The sequence below is a fragment of the Papilio polytes genome, unplaced genomic scaffold (assembly GCF_000836215.1).
Source record: "Papilio polytes unplaced genomic scaffold, Ppol_1.0 DF824180.1, whole genome shotgun sequence".
Lineage (NCBI taxonomy): Eukaryota > Metazoa > Arthropoda > Insecta > Lepidoptera > Papilionidae > Papilio > Papilio polytes.
In genome coordinates, this window is record NW_013525024.1 from 2,595,442 (window position 1) to 2,618,720 (window position 23,279).

The 23,279-nt window shown below is 33.6% G+C and overlaps 1 protein-coding gene across 1 annotated transcript in view; it reads right to left on the reverse strand.

Moving 5' to 3' along the window:
* LOC106111180 (glypican-6) overlaps positions 1 to 23,279 on the reverse strand; it is a 57,637-nt gene that overhangs the window by 11,061 nt on the left and 23,297 nt on the right. Inside the window, exon 2 of the mRNA XM_013293194.1 lies at positions 4,982 to 5,134. Coding sequence (XP_013148648.1) covers positions 4,982 to 5,134 — 153 coding nt within the window. The remainder of the gene's footprint in view (positions 1 to 4,981; positions 5,135 to 23,279) is intronic.

A 23,279-nucleotide genomic window follows, 5' to 3' on the forward strand; every position in this document is an offset into this window, starting at 1 on the left:
TTACTTAAATTAAAATATTAAAAAGTTGTTTTAAAGCTAATGGAAGTCTTCTAACTTTACGTAAAGATGTAACTTTAGAGGCGTTTACCATTAGCGTCGTAATTACACTTGTCAACGACGATCTATCCGCCTGTTTAGAATGTATACGACGGAAATAGGTGCTATGAAGTATGAAGTGTGAATACTTCGAAATGTAATTAAAATAACTGAGTTGGTGTAATAACAAGTTAAATGGCATATTAGAGAGAAATAGGACTACTATTAACAATAGTTACGTTTTAAATCTTACATTGTAATAAAACAAATTTTTGAAAGATATTTAAACATAAATTCAAACCATAACTATATATATAAATAAGATTAAAAATATAATTACAACATGCAATAATAGGATGAGTTTGTGATGATTAAATTGGAACGTTACGTATTTCTAGCAAGGTCGTAACAAGGTCACTGTTGAAGCTAACATGGAAATAGATTCAATAGAGAGATATTGGAAGGATCACTAGAAATATTTCAAAATAGACGTATTTATGAAGTAAAAGCTACGTTCGATGAAATTGAAATATAATATTGTAGAAGTTATTATTTCAATTTTCTCTTTGACTACACAAAATTAAACATCCGAGAGTTACATGTTAAAGATGTTCATGTTTTTCCTGTTTTTGATTACAACATAATTATAACTGTCATCGTGATTTTCGTTTATATTCTGGCAGCTGGGTAAACGAGCTATAAAATGTGTAACGAGTGTGTTAGCGGCTGCATTTCCGCTGCGGGGGCCACGTGCGCCATTGCCATCACCTGCTTAGAAATACGGTCGAAAAATATGCCAGATAATATACGGTAATCCACGATTCGACAGTTATAACTTTATCGATATTAATTATATCGATACGTAATACGCACATCACTAGTATGGGTTTAAATATTTAGGGTTGTCAATAACGATAAAACGGAACGAGTAACAAGCAAACGTTTTGTTTCGCATGTTTTATTTGCTTATATTTGTTATGTGTACAAATATGACTTAACTTTATGATTATTGTATAAAATCTGACAAGCTTTTTGAATTGAACATGACTTTTATAAAGTTTATTAATATTTTTGTGAAGTGTAATTATTTGGTTAACTACTACGAGTATTTTACCTTAAATCATAAACGTTTTTAAGTGAGTGTTATTTTTTAAACGCAACAGTTTGCTAACACGCGTATACTTTTACAGGCGTGTTGTAAATCACGACGCGGTTCCTATTTCCGACCGCCCTCAGTTCAAAATTAACGACATGGTCGGCTAAAAATATATACACATTTCGGTAGCAATAGATTCTAATGGCGGCTCATTTGTACCGCCGATTAGAATATATGACTGATGGTTTCGCTGTAATTCATTTTGGACGTGGGACGGTTTAAGCCTGGCATTTATAGATGTCGGTTCTCACCGCTCGCTCTACTAAGGCACTGAATTCGTGGAAAGGATTAAAGATTCGTGAATAATACATGTATGGAAATAAACCAGCCAAATACAAACGTCACAGGAGTTAAAGAAACTCTATATTTCTCGTTTTAATTTAAATTTTACAGTGCTGTTCAAGAATTAGGTCTAAATACTATTCCAACTTCGATCATTTGTAATTAAAAAAAATACCTATGTTATTCACTGATAACGTAGCTTTTTAATGGTGAAAGAATTTTTAAAATCGACACAGTACTTTTCGAGATATTTCAAGACATACGAAAATCCAAAAAAAAAAACAAATCTTTCCTCTTTATAATATTAGTACAGATAACTGATAATTTTAATATAATTACAGGTATAGTATGTAGTCCGTCTATGTGCCGTGCAAGTCACATCAAAGGCATCAGCTCAGACGTGTGTAATTGCATGGGACAACGGGACCGAGAGGCGACGGCCCAAAGATGGCGCGATCACCGCCAGCCGGCGGCCATCTTGCCCCCGACTTCAACAATCAATTATCACTCCGTAACCGATTCGAAGAAATGACCGCGGCTAATTATCCAGGAATTGGGAAAGACTGGACCTTGGAGAATGCCGGTTAATTGTTACTAATGATGTGCATTTGATTAAATTAAAAAAGGTAGTATAGACAACATGGCACATCTCGCTAATTTCGATCAAACTTTTTAAGAATTCGTTTGAGTTTCTTACACAGAATAATAATTGATTGATTGACTAAAATTGATTGAAGTCAACCCAAAGGCGTCACAATAAGCTGTAATAAGTTGTAAGTTTTTTATAGGATCCAAAGAAATTAATGTTCCTATTACAGTAAAATTTCTATATCATATATGTGAATTAATGACGCTTGTAACTATGGTAGTCATAAATAGCTGTAAAAATCCGTGATCGCTCAATCAAGGTCCGTGGGAACGGTTGTCGGTTTTCACTGAGGAATGGACGCTCGGGGCTCGGCAGGATGGAAAGTGGCGGCGTCAATATTGGTACAGGCCGATAGTCGCTTGAGCCCGCATCTTAGAACTTACGAGCTATCGGTTGACTTCATTCATCTTTATTAAAATCCTTTAGTTTTAGATGAACGGTTCACTGAACCAACGATTTTGAAAAATAATAGCAAATTAATATCTGACTTTTCAAATGAAATTCAATTATTGAGGTTAAGAGTTAATTACATTATTCCTATCTATGAAAAAAACATAAATAAAACTAAACAAAATTTGTAATGAGAGTTTTAAAGCATGAAAATATGAATTAAAATGCAAGATTAGCGCAGAAATACATATAATTCTTTATCTCCCGATGACATAATTCCTCTGTCGACATTCTTTCTGCATGAAGCTATATGAATGAACAAGCTTATTGTACCAAGTTGCAAATTTTGTATCCTTCACATTGTAATTTTAAACTACTGTATAAGAACAAAATGGCTACTCAAAGTTATGACTCCGAATGCCTTTTGAATGACTGTAAAATGTTCGTCGGTCTCAGAAGACTAAACAGTGTGAACCCCTACCACGAGTCGATCGAAAGAAAATATTCAATCGAGTTTTAATTTCGAATACTTCCTGCAACGTAATTAAGGCAAGTCACTCCCACAATGACTAAATATGTAGAAAGAAATTTCGCATTTCCTTTACCTGTTTATTCAAATAAGTCTTGCGTTCCGGTGTTTATTAATAGGGAATTAAAAAAAAATGTTTTGAAGTTCATTATGAAAAAAAACAAGAGCCTAATACTTTCTTTATATTAATTATACATTCCAAAGATGTCATGTCTCACGAATACAAAAACGAATGGTCAATATTTATCACTGTGACATAAATAAATATTTCGTTTGCGAATGGACATGGTCAATGGTCGCGAAGGAAAAAAATAACGCGCGATTTCGCATGTCGTTACAATTCGACGATCCGAATTGTAAACATCACTGACGCATAAATGAACACGTTAGAAACTTATTAGAGTACCTTTTCTAATGAAGTACAAAAAAACTAACACTGTGTATCACTTTCCGCAATAGATTTCCTTAGTTATCGCTGTTTGCGTTTGTTTTTTTACATTGTAGTAATGTAAAACAACTGTAGAAGATAAGAATTTGATTTTCCTACATTTTGCAATATACGTTGAAAAACAAACTGCATTTAGTTTGAAGTTTATTACGATCAACATATTTGCAACGTTTTAACTTTTTTGTATTCGATAATAAACAAACAAGCGAACAAAAAGCCAGCATAGCGAGACCGCAGCCCACAAAAAGAATCGATTGATTCGATAAAAAATCGACTCGTTAAACAGGCATTCCTTGAGATAAATCCATCGGACCCGAGTGTAAAAGCTAATTATAACTGACTGACAGCGAGCGATGCTGCGTGTGAATGCAGTATGAAATTTTAATTACTTATATTCATACTTTTTTTTAGCTTTGCTCTCGGTAACTTTATTTTACGGTCGTGTTTCGTACGAGGCAAAAGCTGCACTGATTTTATGCCAAAAAGACTTTGTTTAGTAAATGACTTCAAAGATGTGAATAATAAATCTTTAAATGATGTTAATTTTTTTTTCTTTTGAAACAACAAGGTCGCTTATTAATTAGTACACAGTAGTAGTACATTAATCAGAACACAGTTAAGGAAATTGGTTACAAGTTTTATGTTAAGTAGGCATTTGACACTTTTAGTTTCTTTGGTTCGGCCGAGCGGATGTTATTAATCACCCAATTTTTATTTCGTTCCGTCAAATTGAAACATAATTGGCGAGCACTAGTTGACCGTATTGACAGGAGGAAATTGAGTTTCGTTAATCACCAGTTAAGCCGTTAGCATCCTATTGAAGATCTCATTATTAATACTTTCACATTTTTATTTTGGACGTGTCAATATTTTACCTGTAGTTATTTATTTGTATTATTTATATTATAATGAAATCGGTTCGAGTGAAAACTGATAGTAGGGGCCGGCAGTAGCAGAGCGCCGTGAGTACGGGCCGAGAGTGCGCCGTTAGTGCCCAGACGGCCACTTGGTTACTGCTAATGCCCCGACAGACCATTGACAATGCTCCGCAATGCAACTGTACTTGTGTTTTGTCTACAGAAGCTTGTCTATGGTTAGCTGTTGTCTTGACTTTTATCACAGTAGTATACATTTTATAACTAAAATAACACGCATAAAATTGACTGAAAGATGACGTGATTAAATCCTTATAGTCGTGATTTGTATTTTTTAAACAATTAATATAATTGTAACTAGCGTTATTTATTTAAACACTGCACTAGAGATCTGGCCAGGAATGCGCGCGAAAATCCTATCCTTCTAATGGCATTGGCAGCTGTCAGCTAGGGATGTGACGTTTATGCCGATAATCTAGTGTTGCGCCAATTCTACAGGACCGTACTAATTTTCTTCTTAACAGTATATCCATTTGAAAGACGATAACCTGATGCTCCACTTTACTTGAGTGTGATAAGGACAGGTAGATGAGATAATATTATGAAGGTGACTTACCATCGAACTTTCTCGCTCTGACAGTGAGTATGTCTGCAAGTTTAGCCAGTTCGCTTCGCAACGAGTCGGTTAGCTGTTGATGTGCGCGCTGCGTTAGCGCCACGTTCGCTTTGGGCCCGCAACATCCTTTGTTGAGGCACAGTCCACCCGCGTCTGTAAAAAAAAGTAATATTAAATCATTAGGGAAATTTGAATGAAACTATAGTAGGATGTTCTGAGGACTCAGGAAAGGTTTAAACTACGATAATAAAAATTAGTTCTTTAGGTCTTTTTACATGTAAATAGCTAATTACTACATTGTACGAGTATATGCTTGTTTACAACAAATATGTTACAAAAAGTGGTATCGACTACCAGAGTCACATAAATATATGTGCAAAACAAACGTTCGGGAGTGTTGGCTTCGGTCACCTCTGAAGCAATTTATCGACCGGCAGGGTCCCCAACTGTTGGCTTAATGCAATAACGCCTCGGGCTAGACGGATGTTTAAACTTATTTGGGCCCCCATCGATACACGAAGGTCGGACCCCAATGTACTCCGTCCTACAGACTTCATCTAAATTACGACAAGATTTTCAATTTAAATAAGCCTTGGTAATGCATGTTAGCTAAATAATTCGTCTATATATAGATGTATATTACAAGTAAAGAAAATATAAATAAATACGAGTTTTATTTTATAGAAGCCTCCTCTAAAAGTTAGGAAACAGAAGGATTAGAAACGTCGATCATTTCCTTCTTATATGTATTATGGTTTCTTTTACAAGAGATATGAAATGCAAATGTTGTTTCAAATTAATTTTTGAAAACAATATACTTAGCAATCAAAGCAAATCCTATTCATAAAACTTCATTACAAAGCGTAGTTTGTGCTTTCAACCTCTGAGCCGGGATAAACAAGATTATGTGCTGTTTCATTAAAAATCCACGATGAAATATCAACATTTATATGATGTGATAGAGTTCATTATGATTTGTTCGGAAAATAGTAAATTCAATTTGAATTTTTACTACGGTGTAATATATGAAAGAAAGCGGATGATTTGTTTTGAAATAGAACAAGCACATCACCTTTAAGGCAAGAATCAACAAATGGAATTTAAATCCAAATATGAAATTAAACTGTTACTTCAATTCCCTATAATAAAATCAAAGAGCGTAGAATATTACAGTTATCTCTTTTCTATCAACGAGAATGAAAGAGATGCAATATGTATCATTATAAGTGTCACGAAAGTGGAATTCTACGGCGACAACAAAACAAACAATCGAATGTCTAGATTACGCCAATTACATGGTTCTGTTTTGTCACGTCGATAACCTTATAACATCACTGCAAAGACGTATGCTGTCATTACGAACCTATCAATTCCTAGAACGGGAGACGTTGAAAGTCTGTTTCACTATCTGACGCTTAAAATAGCCAGTTGTCATTGATGTTACATATTGTGTAATAATTTTGCTATCATCAAAATATACTTGTTTACAAAATCTTTGTACCCAAGTGATTGAATCAGATTCTTACAGTTTCATTGATATTTTGGTAAATTAAACTATCATAACTGAAAACATCACATACTAAAATATACCTAAAGTGAATTGTGTTTTATATCAAGGAGAGATTATTTAGAAGGGCTGCAAGCCACCTAATGTTTACTAATCCGCAGATCTGCTACTTTTATTAAATCTCTTATAACTTGTGCCACACAACATACGTGCGTATTCCTATAGCATGGGGTCGATCGTCGTTGGATCCTAGTGATAATATGCGCCACCGCATCGTTTGACATTTCAATGTTCACCCACGGCGCAGCACCGTTAGCGAAGGGCGGGAGCAAAGGGCTCCCTTGTAAATATTCATTCGATTCATACTCTGTCCCTGACCGAAGCGAACTAGGGAGAAATAAAGCCCTCTACAGTGTACGTTATACAAGAGTCATTCAATGTTAAGACATGCTGATAGACAATATACTCGTATTCACAGTTACATCACGTAGGTTACTCTTTTGTTTTCTTTTCGTGAGGAAATTTTAATTTAATTGACAACTGACGATCAATTGTTAACAGTGATGTCGATTAGCATATTTATACGCGTATTCTTTGAAGTGGCTGATTGATAATCCGGTTTACGTACGTTTATTTTTAAACAAAGAACAAAGACTAAGTGACAATTCTTTAGCTTCAAAAAACAATAATTCATGTGCCATAGATATTATCAAAGACAACTCAGCTATGTTTTGACATAACGAAAACATTATAATAAATTTTAAAAAACATAAACGCTTTGATGATTTTAACAATTTTCTATATATTTTATTAATATATTAATGCTTTGAACGTTTATACTCAATGTACGAATGACAGTTATATTTATTTTACGCATTACGTCGCTAAAATGTTTCTTTATAGCTGAACATAGGTCGTTGTGATTTAGTTGATGTTCCGAATATAATTCGAGCCCCTAACGTCTTTAATCTCTGATGCTGCTAAAATAAACAGTCTCCCTCCGCCAGCGGTGTTTGAACAACTCATATCCGTTGACTGGGTAGTGGTTACGTTTAAAAACTTATCTCTACAGATTAAAAACGGAAAAAGTTTTATAAAATATCTAAAAGAGTGTAACTGATCTGTGCCTGTACAGAAAAGTAATACAAGAATCTTGATTCAGTTTATAACATTTTAATGCCTTTAAAAAAACATTTTATAACTTTATGGTAACCTATAAAACGAACAGATCGATAACGCATTGTAATCGCAGAGCCCAGTCTACTTTTACTTTAGATATTTCAGTATCGAACAGCGTTCATTTTCGCGTTTAAAATATGTCAAGAAATCTCAACACATGTGGCCCTTTCAACGTTCATGCGCCGTTTACAAAGCCGAGAAAGCTTTCACGAGGAACAGTTTATAGATTATTGGCTGGTTAAAGTGGTTTTCTTTAAGTAAAAAACCCGACAATATTCACTCAGAACGTGTTTTAAAGAGCCCACGTACTTGAAATTATCTCGCAAATGTATCAGGTGGCAGTGGAGCTACTAAATTGTAAATTATTCTGTTGACAGTTATTTTATCGTAAAAATTTTATGTCATTTTTATCTGCAAATTAATCGTTACGGAAATGATGTCCCATCATTAAAAAGGAACAGAATTTCATCGCCCTAACAAGGCAACGTATATTTAATGTGAGGTGTACAATACTTAATGAATTTAAGGTTTTATGAAATTGAATTATGTAAACTGGGTTCCTTTTTTTTCTAATTTTTCATAACCAATTTCATATGTAAGCTTTACTACCATAGTAATTAAAATATCCTAATTTATAGTCGGAACTAACACATAAAATGATGTGATACAATAAATAATTCGTTGATAAACCGAGCCCATAATATATTTAAGTCATAGAAAAATGTACCATTTATATTAACTGGCAATATCCGGCCAGTATATCGTACAAACACGACAATTCAATTAACGTCATTTTCAAAACAACTGGCAACATCGCCTCGTTAACGCGTTGATTAAAAGCGCGATATAATCTGTGCGGGCATATTTTACGCGCCATGTTATTCAAAAAGCGGCATTTTATTAAACGTCGCTACAAAAATGAGGTCTGAAGTGGATTGTGAATGTGTTGCAGTGCAGTTTCGAGTTGAATGAACGACAACTTTGTAGTTACAAATATACGGAAAAGTAAAAACTCCTTGTTTCCATCGAGACCACAGATATAATATATTTATCTTTTAATTAGTTATAACTGTTATTGTTAACTGTTAATCTGTTATTTTTCAATAAAATTATTTCTATTTCTATTTCTATTAACATTGAGAACCATTGTAAAAATAACATGCATTTCTTAAAAAAATAAACATTTTGAAGTGTTGCAAAGGCTACAGAAGGTTACAGAACATTTTAATTATTGTTATTTATAATCCAATTTTTAAATCGCGTATTCTTATACATTCCAATGAAAAGGAAATGCGTGGAAATAGCTAAAACACATGCATAAAGCTATCGAGGCGTCAACATCCGTAATGTAGAAAAACCACTGGAAGGTAATTTACGCATAGCTGTTGAATTGTGGTCACATTTTAAAATGTTTCTTACTATGGATGAAATATATTAAATATTTTACTGACAAATAATATTATTTTAAACTTCGAAGTTTAGTAACAATTTAACAATCAATTACTTTACAGATATCATACATCAGGTAAACATTGTAAATGCGAAAGTTTAGATGGATGGATGTTTGTTAGAGTTTGCCTAAACGGCTGATAGGATGTGGATGACATTTGGCATGGATATGGATGTACAAGATAGTCTTAAAGAAAACATAGCCTCACTTAAATTTTTTGTAATTCTACACGGACGGAGTCGCGGGCGAAAGCTAGTTTTACCATAAAACAATGTACAACTAACGCAATTATATAAGTACAGGTTAAAAAAATTATTGTTGTTTGTGATTAAAAACTTTCTTGAATATAATTCATGTTAACGGGATATTAAGAAAGTTAATAGAAGCTCGAGTGCTTTTTATACGAGATGAGAGTTGTAAACAAGTCTCGAGTGATTGCCCACTACTAAGGATTCCATTCGGTATTTATAATCTATGGCTTTATAAAAATACCAAAGATTAAACAATACTCTTTGATCAAACATTATCTGTATCATATTTAGTTTGTTTTTTTAAAAGGCTTATCATATCATTTCTTTAATAACTTTTACATTATCTGTAATATTTATTTGTCTGCATTTTAAACTAACGTTTATTCTTTGAGAGATATATAGTTTTACGTGCGTGTTTAACAATTTTTCGGTAAAGGTTTTTTTTTTTTACTTTTAAATGTAAATGACTTTCTTGCTATCTGCTATCATATAATATTCGTAATAATTTGTACAATGTCTACGATTCAGCAATTTCTCTTAAAGCAAGTAGCGTAGCCTCTTATCGTCATAAGTGAGGTAATCATTTCATCTTTGCAGCGTTAATATTCGTTGCCTCGAGCGCCCTCCAACATGGCGCCGGCTTTCAATTCGTAATTTAAAAGGAAAACACCCCAGATTCGCGCGAACCTTTTGAAGTAGGTGTTGGGGAGGAACGCCTCTATTATCGTGCAATTTATTTACATAAAATCTCTCGTCGAAACAACGCAGGCCGAGCGCTGACTTTCAGTTAAATTATTAAACAAAACGTCGATTGCTTTCGTCAATCCTTTGAATCATTAATATTGTAACACTTGTTTTTGGAAAATGAAATTGGAACAAGGCACAATAATTAGTAACTAAGAGATAATAATAACTAGGCAACTTATTAAAGCTGTTTAAAGTAAGTAAATAAAAAATAGTAAATATTCAAATGATACGCGAAAATAAAACGATTTACAAGAAAAAAAATTACCCGGACTTGTTGTAAATCATTGTTACTTCATAAACAAAACGAAATGTCTATGAATAAATCTTTTACAGATAACATTAAGAACCTATATTTTATAGATAATTATTAAAAACCCTAACAATAGAACCATTAAGCGATTACAACAGCGCTCGAAAGAAAGCGATAGCTATTTATTTGTGAAAACAATGATTACAGGGCATCGGCCGGCCACCTACGTCGGTATAATGAGAAACAAAATTACTGGCCACGCTACGGCCACATGGCCATATGCTAGATGCTAGATGACCGGAGCGGCCAATGCATTATCCGAGAACAATGGCGGCTGGAGAAATGTCAAATACACAATTACTACAACTTCCCAACTCACCGCATTCTCATTTTCAATGTATGATCGATTTTTTAATTACATTTTGTGAAAAATACTCTTCAAACCTATTAAATGTTAATGCCAGCTTTAGGCGTATGTGTGAAAGAGATAGAAATAGAATTTCATATCGCAACGTAATTACGTGGACCACCCGGGTGAACTCGCATTAAAGATTATAACGTTTTTTATTGTGAAAATCAACAAAATGAAGTCATCAAATGAAACGGTTGACTTTATTTAGTGATGTTCTAACGACACGTAAACAATTACGATTAACATTAACTTCACGTTCAAATATTTATTATTGCCTTCAACGATAAGACAAAGCCGACGTATGGTAGTTAAAAAGATTTATAAACAATACTATTATCTGCGCGGAGCATATTAAGAGGTAATAATACAATGTAACGAACATACAAATTAACAGTCTATATTTATACAAGATTTAAATCTAGTTATGCCCTTTCGTGGGAAACGATAAAGTACCCGAAGATCGGATAACCTAAAAACATCGCATATTTCTACGTAATACTACTTTAAAATGTTGATTATATCAAGATGTAATCAATTTATTATAACAGATAAATGTTATAGTACAAATTCCGAGCGTTGATTTTGAAAGATTTAAGATATCTTATATTATGATTATCTATCTATCTCGACACATGAAATATTTGAAATCGATCTAAAAGTTATCGATAAATGAATCGAACTTTACGGTTTTATCGTTTCCGAGTACATCACTAGTACTCTATGGCGCGAAGCTCGATGCTAATCTGTGGCGATTATGAACCGGGTTAATCCTGCCGGCGCGATATCGTTAACCGCTCACTGTATCATTTATAGGCTCGAGCGGCTTACTCCCGGATTACTTTCATACAATTGACACATTCCAGATTACAAATGTATTGGAAACAATATAATGTTACCGACAACAAATTATAATAATCCCGCCATTTCATTTATTCCTTACTGGGTTGATCTAAATCCTCTTTTCTTTTTTAAAAATGCTGGCCACTAAAGAACAAAATTATAATTAACTTTAAAACAAATTATACGTCCTCCATGAAGGTTTAACAAGCAAGTCTCGTGCGTGACATTATGCATACATAGTACATAGTGTATTGTGTAGTCCGTAGGCCTCTTCTACATTAGCAAGTAAATGAGCTTGTAGCGACCGCGTAATGGACCACTTACCGTCCTCTACCAACGTCAACGGACTATTTTAGCGACGATCAAATTTGCCAGCTAGTTGCCAGTTACATTTTGTTAAATTAAAATAATTTTTTTTTAACTTACTTGTAAAAATATTATTTTAGCATGAGTTTAACTGAATCCTTTCTCAATCTCCATGTAACTAAAATTCCATTAAGATTTATAAATAATCGAAAGTCGTATACTACCTATGAAAATATACTCAAAGAAAGTTGATTTATCGAACATTGCACTTAAAAAAACAATATACACCAATAAATTAAATTCCAAAAGCGTCAAATGCGCATAGCTAAACAAAATTAGCACTAACTTCCTCGTGATTAAGTTAACTTTTTATTGAATTGCAATTTTCATAGCAATACGGTTCCGCGAACGGAAGACGCATCCATCTGTGACAGCGATGCGAAGCGCTTTCGACCGTTCCGGCCAATGATAGCTTCCTTAATGCGACAATGCGGGCTGTTTAAGTTGTACTCACGCCAATTTAAACTCTAATTAATATGACTTCCAGACTATAATCGCATGGTTCCATCTGGCGTAATCCTTACGTATACGATTTTTATGCTTTGGCAAGCAGGGTAAAAATCTTTTAGGCCAGTAATATTCGATATACCAAATAGGAGTAGAAGATAGTGTTAGTATATTACCTTTGTAATTATGACAATAGATCTGAAATACGCCTTTTTTAATCCCTAAAATCTTCGCACTATAAGATTAGTTGCTAAATGATTATATAGAATAAAATTACTTTAGGTTTTTTAAGTTCGCCTAGGTTTTGATTGACATGTAGAGCCTATTAAGTTTTAACAAAATACGATTGTAAGCATTGAAAACTTATATATTGTGAAACGGGTGTACGAGATGCGGGCATTCCGAGACGACCTCTGTCGGACACTTGTGCAATTTTTGCATGCCTTCGACATTACGTAAGCATTCGGTGCGAGTTTTGTATCGTGTTTTACAAGATTTTGTGCGTTGGCGTCGCATGACTTGATTTTATCATGGGACTTGATTTATTATTTCAAGATTCTACAAACCTCAAATAAACTTATTACCTCGCCAGTGATGGTCAGTTCTAACTGTCCTGAAAGCATGTTAGTATAGATATCGTCTTTAACATGTAATTACAATGCAAATATAGAGTCTGTAACTCAATATCATGTTGTTAAGTAAAATAAGTAATAAAACACGAAATATGCACACCGAACGCGTTAATAATAACCCGATCGTCGGCCTTTGGCGTCGCGATCCGTCCTCAGATTCCCCAAGGATGAATAAAGGATGACGCATTCGCAGATTCCTTTATAATTAGTTGATCCCGCGAGCGGTCAGATTGCCCATATCAGGCTCTTTTGTAAAGAATAAAAGGTAAAGTTTGCGGCCAGGATTTATACAACATAGTCATTTTAACACGAATACCGTTAGATTAGATATCAATATAAATCAGTTACTTGGAACTTATGAATTTACTAGCTTTCACCCGCGAATCCGTCCGCGTGGTTAAAAGAAACAAAAGTAAGTAGCCTATGTTTTCTTCCAAACTATACTCTACATTTGTGCCAAATTTTATCCAGTTCCATTCAGCCGTTTAGACTACAAAGTCAAACAAACATTCATCCATCTAAACTTTCCCATTTATATTATTAGTATGATTTGTAAGAGACGTCAACTTTAGTACCTAATATGCAACTAGAAAAGGCCGCGCAATTTTTTTATATACATTTAAGATCTATCTAAAACATGTTTTATTAGCTATACCCAACATGATTGGAAACATTTTTCTCTCACAAATGCTTTGTAGGTGTACATTTGTATTCTATAAATATCGTGACGAACAAAGTCTTTGATATTGTAATGAATTTAATTTGGAACGAAGGGAGGGTGTAATATGTAACAAAATTTTACATTTCAGTGAATATTTTCAATCGTAAACAACGTAATAATAACAGTACTATTCGTTGTGCAAATAAATACTCACAATCTAGGTTACAATGCGTACTTATTTTTTATTAAATAATAATTATTATATGTGCAATAACTACTACAATCAAGTTGTTAATAACATATTAAAATTTAATATAACCTATTTTTAAGATGTTTTTAATTTTTTTTCAATATATGTGCTATGCAGAGCTACTTCTGGCACACAAGTCACGTACAGACAGAAATTCCCTCAGGCCGATGTTATTGTAAGAGGCCTCATTGCGATGCGTCGCCGGTAGGGGGCGCATTCCGGGATATTGAAATGTATACCATATCTACACGGACAGTATTATGGGCATCGGGAGTTAAGTGCCTTATTAAATAAATTGTTGTTACTTTATTTTGAACACAAATTAGTAAACGGGTGGTCCTGACATTAATAAAAGTGGTAAGTTGAACAAACTTTAAATCACTTTTTATCTTCGGATATAAATTTTTAACAAAGACATTTACTAAATTGGTTATACTAAATAACCGGTAGTTTTAGATAGTTTCGCTATATCCAAGTAATGTCTTGATTTCTTTATTAAGCTACTTTAAAATTAACTAAGGAATGAAAACATAAATAACACTATACTGATAGTTGTTTTTAAAGACTTCAAATGCAATTTTAATTTATTAACCTCGATAAAACCCTTTAGAAGAAGTCAAAAAGAAGCTAAAGCAATTAAGATATATGTGAGTTATAATAAAAACGCCGTAAATAGTTTACTGACCTAAATACCGAGGTGACGCGACGCTCTAGGGTTGCCAATGAAAAAAAATCTCCTTACTTAAAAATTTACTTTGACATAAAATTTTTAATCTATGTAAGCAAAATGAATAAAACGTAAAAATACACGAATTTTTTACCAATTACTTTACCGTTAATTTCAATACGAATATTAAAATAGTGGAGACGTAATACACAGAACGTAATACAGTAAGTAAATAATTACAAAAAAAAAATTTTTTTTGAGTGCCAACCCTGATAAGTCCGTGTTATCTTTTGCGCTCATTGTCGTGATTTACGAGGTGGTTTCTTTGAACTGGTGATAGCGTAGATCAGTTTGTTTCTTACTCGCACATTCAATAACAATCGTCCATTCACTCATTATTGATAACTCAAAACGAATAAAAAAAACAATGAGATCACACTTTTTGGAACAGATTATAAAATATTAGTCACCTACGACCCCATCCGCACGGAATAAAAAAAAAACTTTATTAGTTGCCATGTATTCTATGTATTCCAGCAGACTATTTTCTTAGTTGAGTTAAATATCATCTAAATACATTAAATCCTTGCGGAGATACATACTCACAAACATCCATCCATCTAAACTTTCCCATTTACAATACTAAGTAAGATTTTCCTAACAAATCTTTGAAGTTAAGTTACTATAGATTGTCTCTCAATTTACTTCCAAGAACTAAGGCAATATCCTTTACTTCTATACTAATGTTATAAAGAGGAAAGATTAATATTTTTGGATTTTTGTATGTATTGAAATAACTTAATAAGCTACTGGACCGATTTCAAAAATTATTTCACCATTAGGAAGCTAGCATCAGTAGGTAACATACGCTATGTTTTCAATATTTTTTTTTAATTTCACGAGGGCGAAGTCGTGAGCAACAGCCAGTCCTTTCTAAAGATGCTTCTGTAGTGGAAACTCAAGAATAGTTTTAACTGTAACAAATCAAAAATTTCACTTTCAACATAAAGTATACAGGTTTTCTTTAGTTAATGTACGTGCTACCCAGAATCATACTAATATTATAATTGAGAAAGTTTAGATGGATGGATGTTTGTTAGAGTTTGTAGTCAAACGGCTGAACGGATTTCGATGAAATTTGGTATTGATGTAGAGGATAGTCTGCAAGAACACATAGACTTCTCGATTTTGTTTTTTTAATTCCACGCGGACGGAGTCGCAAGCGAAAGCTAGTATGATATAAATTTACATTGACCTTTAATTAAGGTCGGCAAGGGACTGACATTTACGATGAATAACGCTTAGAGGAGGCCTATATCTGATATTAGGTATCTTTTGGTCAATAAATACTGACAACAGTTTAGTGGTTAACCAACAGGAGTCCTTAGTAATGTCGACTATGAGCGCAGTTACTTTACTGTTAAACTAAAGAAACATTTCTTTCTTTAGTGACACTCAATTACATTTATATGAAGTTTAAACACTACGTGTACCATCGCTTGCCACAACGTAGTTGGAAAGGACTTTGCAACAAACCTTCTATGTTTATAGCTTATTGTTCCTCTTTATAGTTGAAATATATTGTCTATGGCAGTCTTAAACTGCACGCGGGAAGACAATGTGGATTTACTTTTAAAAACTATTCTTTGTGGCTTTGTCTTTGTCTCTCAGAGACAAAAAGGAATTTGTCTATGTTTCTTTTGGTATATGTTTCGTACCTACCTTTTTTTAAATATTTGTTTACTTAATCTTGATTTCCAAATGACTGGCTTAATCATAAAACATTACACTAAAATAATTCATAAAAAATTAAGTGTTGGATCCAGTGTTTATTTTTATGGTTGGATATATTTCGCTTTTTATTGTTCTCTTGTTTGTATCTGATAGGATGTATTGTTTTTTTATTGTCAGTATTGCGCGCTAATATAGCTTTTAACACAAGGGTAAATAAGACTAAAATTGCTTGAATCCATTTTGCGTAACATTAGGCCCGCATGCGTCATTAATGTTGCAGTCCTCAAAATGTTTTCAAACATGACTAACTATTTACAAAATGAACTTTATCCGATAAGGATAAGGTAGATTTTTCTTTGTTACGTTCTTTTTACCCTATGCATTTTTTGCAACCACAAGTCGTCGGTAATCATAACCTTTTGACTGTTATTTATACGAGTTTTATTAATATTGGAAATTGTTGGGACCATTTATCTTTTATAGGGTATAAAAAATCATAATAAGATGAAATTGTAATAAATTATATTTATAACATCCAAATATGTAAGTTGATTTGAAGCTGTTATTAATTGTAATTACAAGTTGTCCATAGATGACAAGAATTTTCAAACCATATAATTGCTGGCACAAAACAATTTTATCGCGTCACATGATTTTTAGTTCGAAATTCAAATCGATAATAGAGAGTCGAGAATCTGTATAATGTAATCAATACATTGACGGCTCCCGTAAAGGTCAAAGCGCCTCATGACCGCGCCAAGCGGAAGTGTCTGTCGCCTTGCTCGTTACAACCGAAATACACGCAAAGGAAGCGTTGCTGGCCGTAATTATAAGTTCATCAACGCGTATGTAATCTGTGCTCGTGTTTGTGGTTGACATCTTGATTAAGACAATAAATTATGGTATCGTTAACTACTGGTACAACGTATTTTAGGGTAATTATCTATGTATAATCTAAAATTTACAAAGTAATACGAACTAGTGATATTTCTTGCGTTAAATTTACATTATCCTTAAGAAATTCCGCACAAAATGTAAAGTTTAAAACTCTCTTTCCTGTATTACGGTTAGTTGGAAGTGAAAAGTGAGAAAAAAACATTGTTGTCTACAATTCACGGGCGGGCTGTTTGAGCCCTCTCATTGTTAAAGAAGGGTGGGGGGTCGCACTTGTCAGTGGGGGGTAGTCGACCGTCGCCTAGAGAGTATTATAAGGTTCAAAAGTTACGGCTGCTCGACGTTAGCTTTGCAGTTGGGATTGCTTCAGGTGAAGGAAATACGGGTGTTTCACGTCCCGTTGTAATACAAATTGTGTTCAGCTTGTGCAAAATTTCGAGCCTTTATCAAGTTTGTATGGAACTATACAGTTGTGTACAATGACTCTGAAATTAAGATTGCTTAAGGCGTGCAACGTGATTTTCTCCTGCTTAAGTTTGTATTTTTTTTTTGTTAAGCTGACTGCTACAGATTTTGCAGCTGTTATTTCACAATACAGTTATGACAAACTTGTATTTACATTTACGTTTATATTTACAACTTTATGGATGAAAAAAAATACTTTATCTCACACACAAAATTAAAAAATTAAGGAAGATACTGTTTGACTGTGTGAGACTACGTTAGAGCCACTTAAAATTCGATAGTTAAAATTTTGGACTTTAGCGTTGCCTTATCATTCATTCAACACGCTGTTACATATTCAAATAACGTTTCAATCGTCAGATAATATTTTTTTTTAATTAGAATAAACCAAAACAACGTTTTTCAATTTATGAAAGGAATTTATTTACGCAAAGCCTTAGTCGCTCGCAGACTTGACAAAAGAAAAACTAAACACTATCAAACAAATATCAAACTAAAACAAAAGAAGTTAGATTCTATATTCCTATAAACTAAATTGAAATATGAATACACATAATTTTACAGAAAAATGAATCTAATCATTACTGTGTTAAAGTTTAAATTCGTTTGGCTAAAAAGTACTAAGTTTAATACAGTTGCACATTTATGTGGACGCGTTAAAGTCTAAAGTTGCTGGCTGTGAAAGGGGTGTTGAAGAAGCAAATTGGAATTGTTTCCAAGTTCGTCGGACGGCATTCCTAGCTTTTATGACTCCAGCATATTTTCCGACATTTACAAGGGAAAAGGGCAAAAAATACGAACTTAAACGTAGGAATGCTCCACTACTTGTTTTACTATAATATTTATGAACAAAACAAAACATAGAATTGAATAATAAATCAATGTTTTGTGTAGAACATAAATGTTAAGACTTAAAGTTGTCAAAAAAAAATCCATCTAAAAAAAACAATCTTACTTATATTATATATGCGAAAGTTTAGATGGATGGTTAGTAAGAGTTTGTAGCCTAAACGGCTTAACGGATCTTGATGAAATTTGACATGTGTAGAGAACATATAGGCTACTTAATTTTGTTTTTTTTTAAAGTCCTCGCGGACGGAGTAGAAAGCTAGTTTAATTATTAAAATTTTAAATAACTCTTCAATAAGTTGCCGGTTCAGTCATAGATGTTTTTTTTAAATTTTCCTGGATTAAAAAAATATGATAAAATGAAAACTTTAAGGTGAAACTCTCGAAGTTCAACCGCCACGTGCAACTAGGTGAAGTGCTCCTACAACCGAGCGCCAAAGGTAAATAGGCCATCCGACCATATCTATACGAAATGTTTTAAAACCGCTATTGAATAAATTTCTACAAGAGTTTTATTAAATTTAAATTATTATTTTATGCCCGAGATTTTTATATTTTTAATGCTTCATAAAAATCAAAGTGGCGTAATAATTTAGTAAATTAAAATATAAAAATTTATATTTTAAATACATTTAACCTTTGATATGTAAATAGATTTCATAATTCAAATTCATTTATAATGATTTATTTTTGCAAATTGGATCGTATTTCTAAATTCTACAAGCGCTTGGTAATTTATCTTTAATTGACGCATCAAGAACTCAGAATTACCTTTAAAGGTGTAACTGCGATTAGAAACTAACCGAGTTTACGTTGATTTATAGTTTTACTAAAACGGTGACTATAATTTCAATAAATTAAACATTAGAACTATAACTAACTAGTTGTAACACACTAGGGAATGGGGGAAGGCCTATGTCCAGCAATGACATATAAATGCTGGTGAAGAACCAGTTCTTAGTCCCAGCTGGTGTAGATTTCTCTCACTAAATGTACACTAATACCAGATTAAATATGGTCTAGGTTATCGGCTAATCTTGTAAGACGACTACCAATAGCTTTATAATTCTAGATTTAAGAAAAAAGATTTGGCGCTTGCACCTTTTAAATCTTCAGGAATACGAGCGAGTATTTACCTGAATATAAATGGTGAAGCGACCGCCGTCTATAGACACCAGCAATTCTTTTAACTTCTTGTTGAATCTTTTATACGTAAGTGACGTTAGTTTCTATATGAATTTACAGTATACAGTATGGAATAATGTTATTAAATATAGTAACCCATTACGGTATGTGCCGAAGCCGCTTTGCTTATACAGCGTCGCTTATAGAATCGAACGTGGGGCTTGTCGTAAACAAACCCACGGCGTCGACGTACATGACCCGAGTGAGAGAACTCAACTGTCTAGTGATGGGTAATTCAACGAACCAGTTGAGTTAACCGTTAGAGATTCAACATATCAACCGTTGATCGTTTTTTCATTCAACTAGTTGAATTCAACGTATACTTGTGCAGATTATACATTGGAGTCATACTCTGCAGTCTCTATAGTGCAGTCGGCAGTCAAACTAGTGGAAAAAACTAATAAGGTTCAATGAGTTCATAAAAAGCTTGTTGGAAATATGTTGGAGAATGCAAATTATTTACGTAAAGAAACTGACAACGACACATCACTATCTGACACCGTGTACTATGCGGGAGACATATCGTTTCAGAATGTTTGTTTTTTTCTTTTTGAAGTTCTTAATATGTGTCAGATTCAGTTTTTTAATGGGAACGTAATGAGAAAGATAACCTTTAGTTTCAATTACCTATCTAACAATATTTTAAGATTAATTAAAAATATTTTTTCAGTTAACTACAGTAATATAAGTTTGTAAGCTATGAATGGTTTGCACAACTACGTGTTCTGTGCAATTTTCATCTAATAATAACGTAAGAAATATTTGTGCGTCGAGGCTGCATTTGAATGTTGCGAGACGATGTTATATTTTAGATTTATGGCAACATTTATTTCACGATCGCATATTGCCACATCCTACATAAACCAGTACTAACTTTGCTTACATTCTACATATGACGTACTTTATTGCTGTAAAATAAGATTTAAATGTAACGAGAAAAATAGGGCGACCTTGATCAGTGTATTTTAGATTACTATAATGAAAATTGAATGTCATAATACACAAATATAATAAAGCGTAAACACATACTTTGTTGCCTAAAATGTCAGCAATTACAGCATATTTTCGAAAAACTCTTTTTTTAATAAAAAGCCCTACACTCACGTCACGCTTTAGGCTACATATTTTCACGCCGTTAAACTTAGGGGTAAATATTTTGGATTAAAACCCCAACGTGGGAAAGAGACCATAAGTTGTTGCCAACTTTTAGGAAGCAAGGTCGTCATGGTTTGACATCATGTCATGTCATTTTGACATTTGCAATTGATAATTTGACAAATGTGAACAGTAAAATGAAATTTTTATAATTTTATGCCGATGAAGTCGCATGAGAACAGCTGGTTTCTAATAAACGTTAACCGTTGATGACTTTCAATCGAGTTACGATCGAAATAACGAAGTAAGGGAAAGGCGTTTTCCAGATGCAACAAAAACTCGTTGCGTCTAATGAAAGTGTATAAAAGAGCCTGCGTGCAAGAAGATAGCAAACACCACCGCACTCGAATACTTTCAAAGAACTACTCGTATATGTAGTGCACTAGGATGTACATAGTACCATCCTTGTAGATTTGAGAGACGAAAAGGAATTCATTAACGCGAAAGTAGGTTTGCATGGCGCCGTGGTAATTACATTTGTAATTAAATGGTGGTACTTTAGATGCAATGTATCGTTACGATATAAATATGGTCGTACAAATAGTGTAATTGTGTTTAAAATGTAGTCGTGACCCAGAAGTATAATCTGGTTGTTTGGTGATAAGTTAAAAAATCATGAATTGATAAACCTTTAATCATATAATACAGTTTTGCAAACAATATTTGTATTAGTTTAGTGTACCTCAAATTTCACACAGGTGGATCCAGGGGGGGTGTCATGGGTGTCATAACCCCACCTGAGCTGGTTGGTTAAGAGCTTGACAAAATATATTTACATATTTTGCCAAGCTCTTGACTTGACCACAACTATGTGACCTCCCCTGGCGCCAAAGCTGGATCCGCCCTTGAATTTTAAACACTGGTACCTAAATTATTAACATTCTTTACTTTTCACTTGAAGAGAGCCATCTTTTTACCTGTAACAAAGATTGGAAAATAAATTAATAAATTTATTACACTCCTTAGAAAGAAAAAAAATAATGTAATATTGCATTGAAAAAACGTTCATCGCTGCCAAAATTAAAAAAAAATAGGCAAAGATGTTTATCTGGTACAGCCGTTACGAAACTTGCATCGGATAAGGTAAGGATTAAGGTCGACGCACACCCGGTCAGATTACGTCTTAATAATACCAGTAAGGCATACAATCGAACGTATTGTATGAAACTTTACTACATGAGTGTCCACTTGACAACATATGCGAGATAATAGCTAATATTGCACTTCTGCAACGAGCCATTGTCAGATTTAAAAAGCATTCTGTTTTTAAGCCCATTGTGCGCGCTACAATAGAGCCGGGCGCATTTAAAGCACGGTAATGCCTTTTTACAAGGATGAGCGTTTTTACGTCACAGATGCAAAATGTAATAATAATTAACATTGAGAATGAATTTTATTCAATTAAAACGCTACATTTTTTTAAATTATTTTTTCTATGTAAAGCAGAGTATTCTTTGAATAATAAATGGTATTTGTGAAACTGTTCAGGTGACATTTATGGCAGAATGATCCAAATGCCTTTGCCCACCCTCACGGATGAACTGAAATAACAATAACGGAGACGTAGATAGAAAATATTTGTTAAACAGGAAGGCGCAGGAAGGGACGGGTGCCCCGAGCAGAGGTGATGAATGGCAGTGTATTATTAGCTCATTGCTAAGTAATTTGAGAGTATGCCGATATTTGAAAGGACGACCATATTTCTAAACGCTATTGTATTGAAAACTATTGTCGCGAGAATTTAAAACTGGATAATATGTGGGATCAAAGATTTATACTGAGTATGTTTGCCATTGTGGCATTTTAGATATTTCGTATTTTTTTTCAATGAGAAAAATCAAGAGAATTAACAAACAAATTATCACAGTCGTTAATAACTATGTCTGTATTGTTTATGTGTTCAATTTCAATCAAGCATGAAATCATCTAGCAAATGTAAATTAACCATACAAAGTTAAAAACGGGTTCATTAAAAGATTAATTGCCAATAAAATTACATGTACAAAATTTATGGTGCCGACAATATTCCACAGATAATGAAAAGGCAATGTAATCACTGATTATATTTAACATTTGGTGCGGTGGCACGGGGCAGCACTATCTTTAGAGCGTCAATGTAAACACGTCGGGCCGGCGCGCCGCGGTCAATATCCACCGCAAATAGAAGCTGCGCGTTTGTCGTGCGGAGCCGCACCGCACAAGGGTTGAGAAACTTTCGAGTGCCGAGCGACGTCGACAGCCCTACTTTGTGCATTTCTAGTTACAAACATACCTATTGTGATGTACGGTACAGTCGCGTACACCACTGAGTCAACACCAACAAACATTTTGTGTGGGCTTGACTGTACAACGTAGTC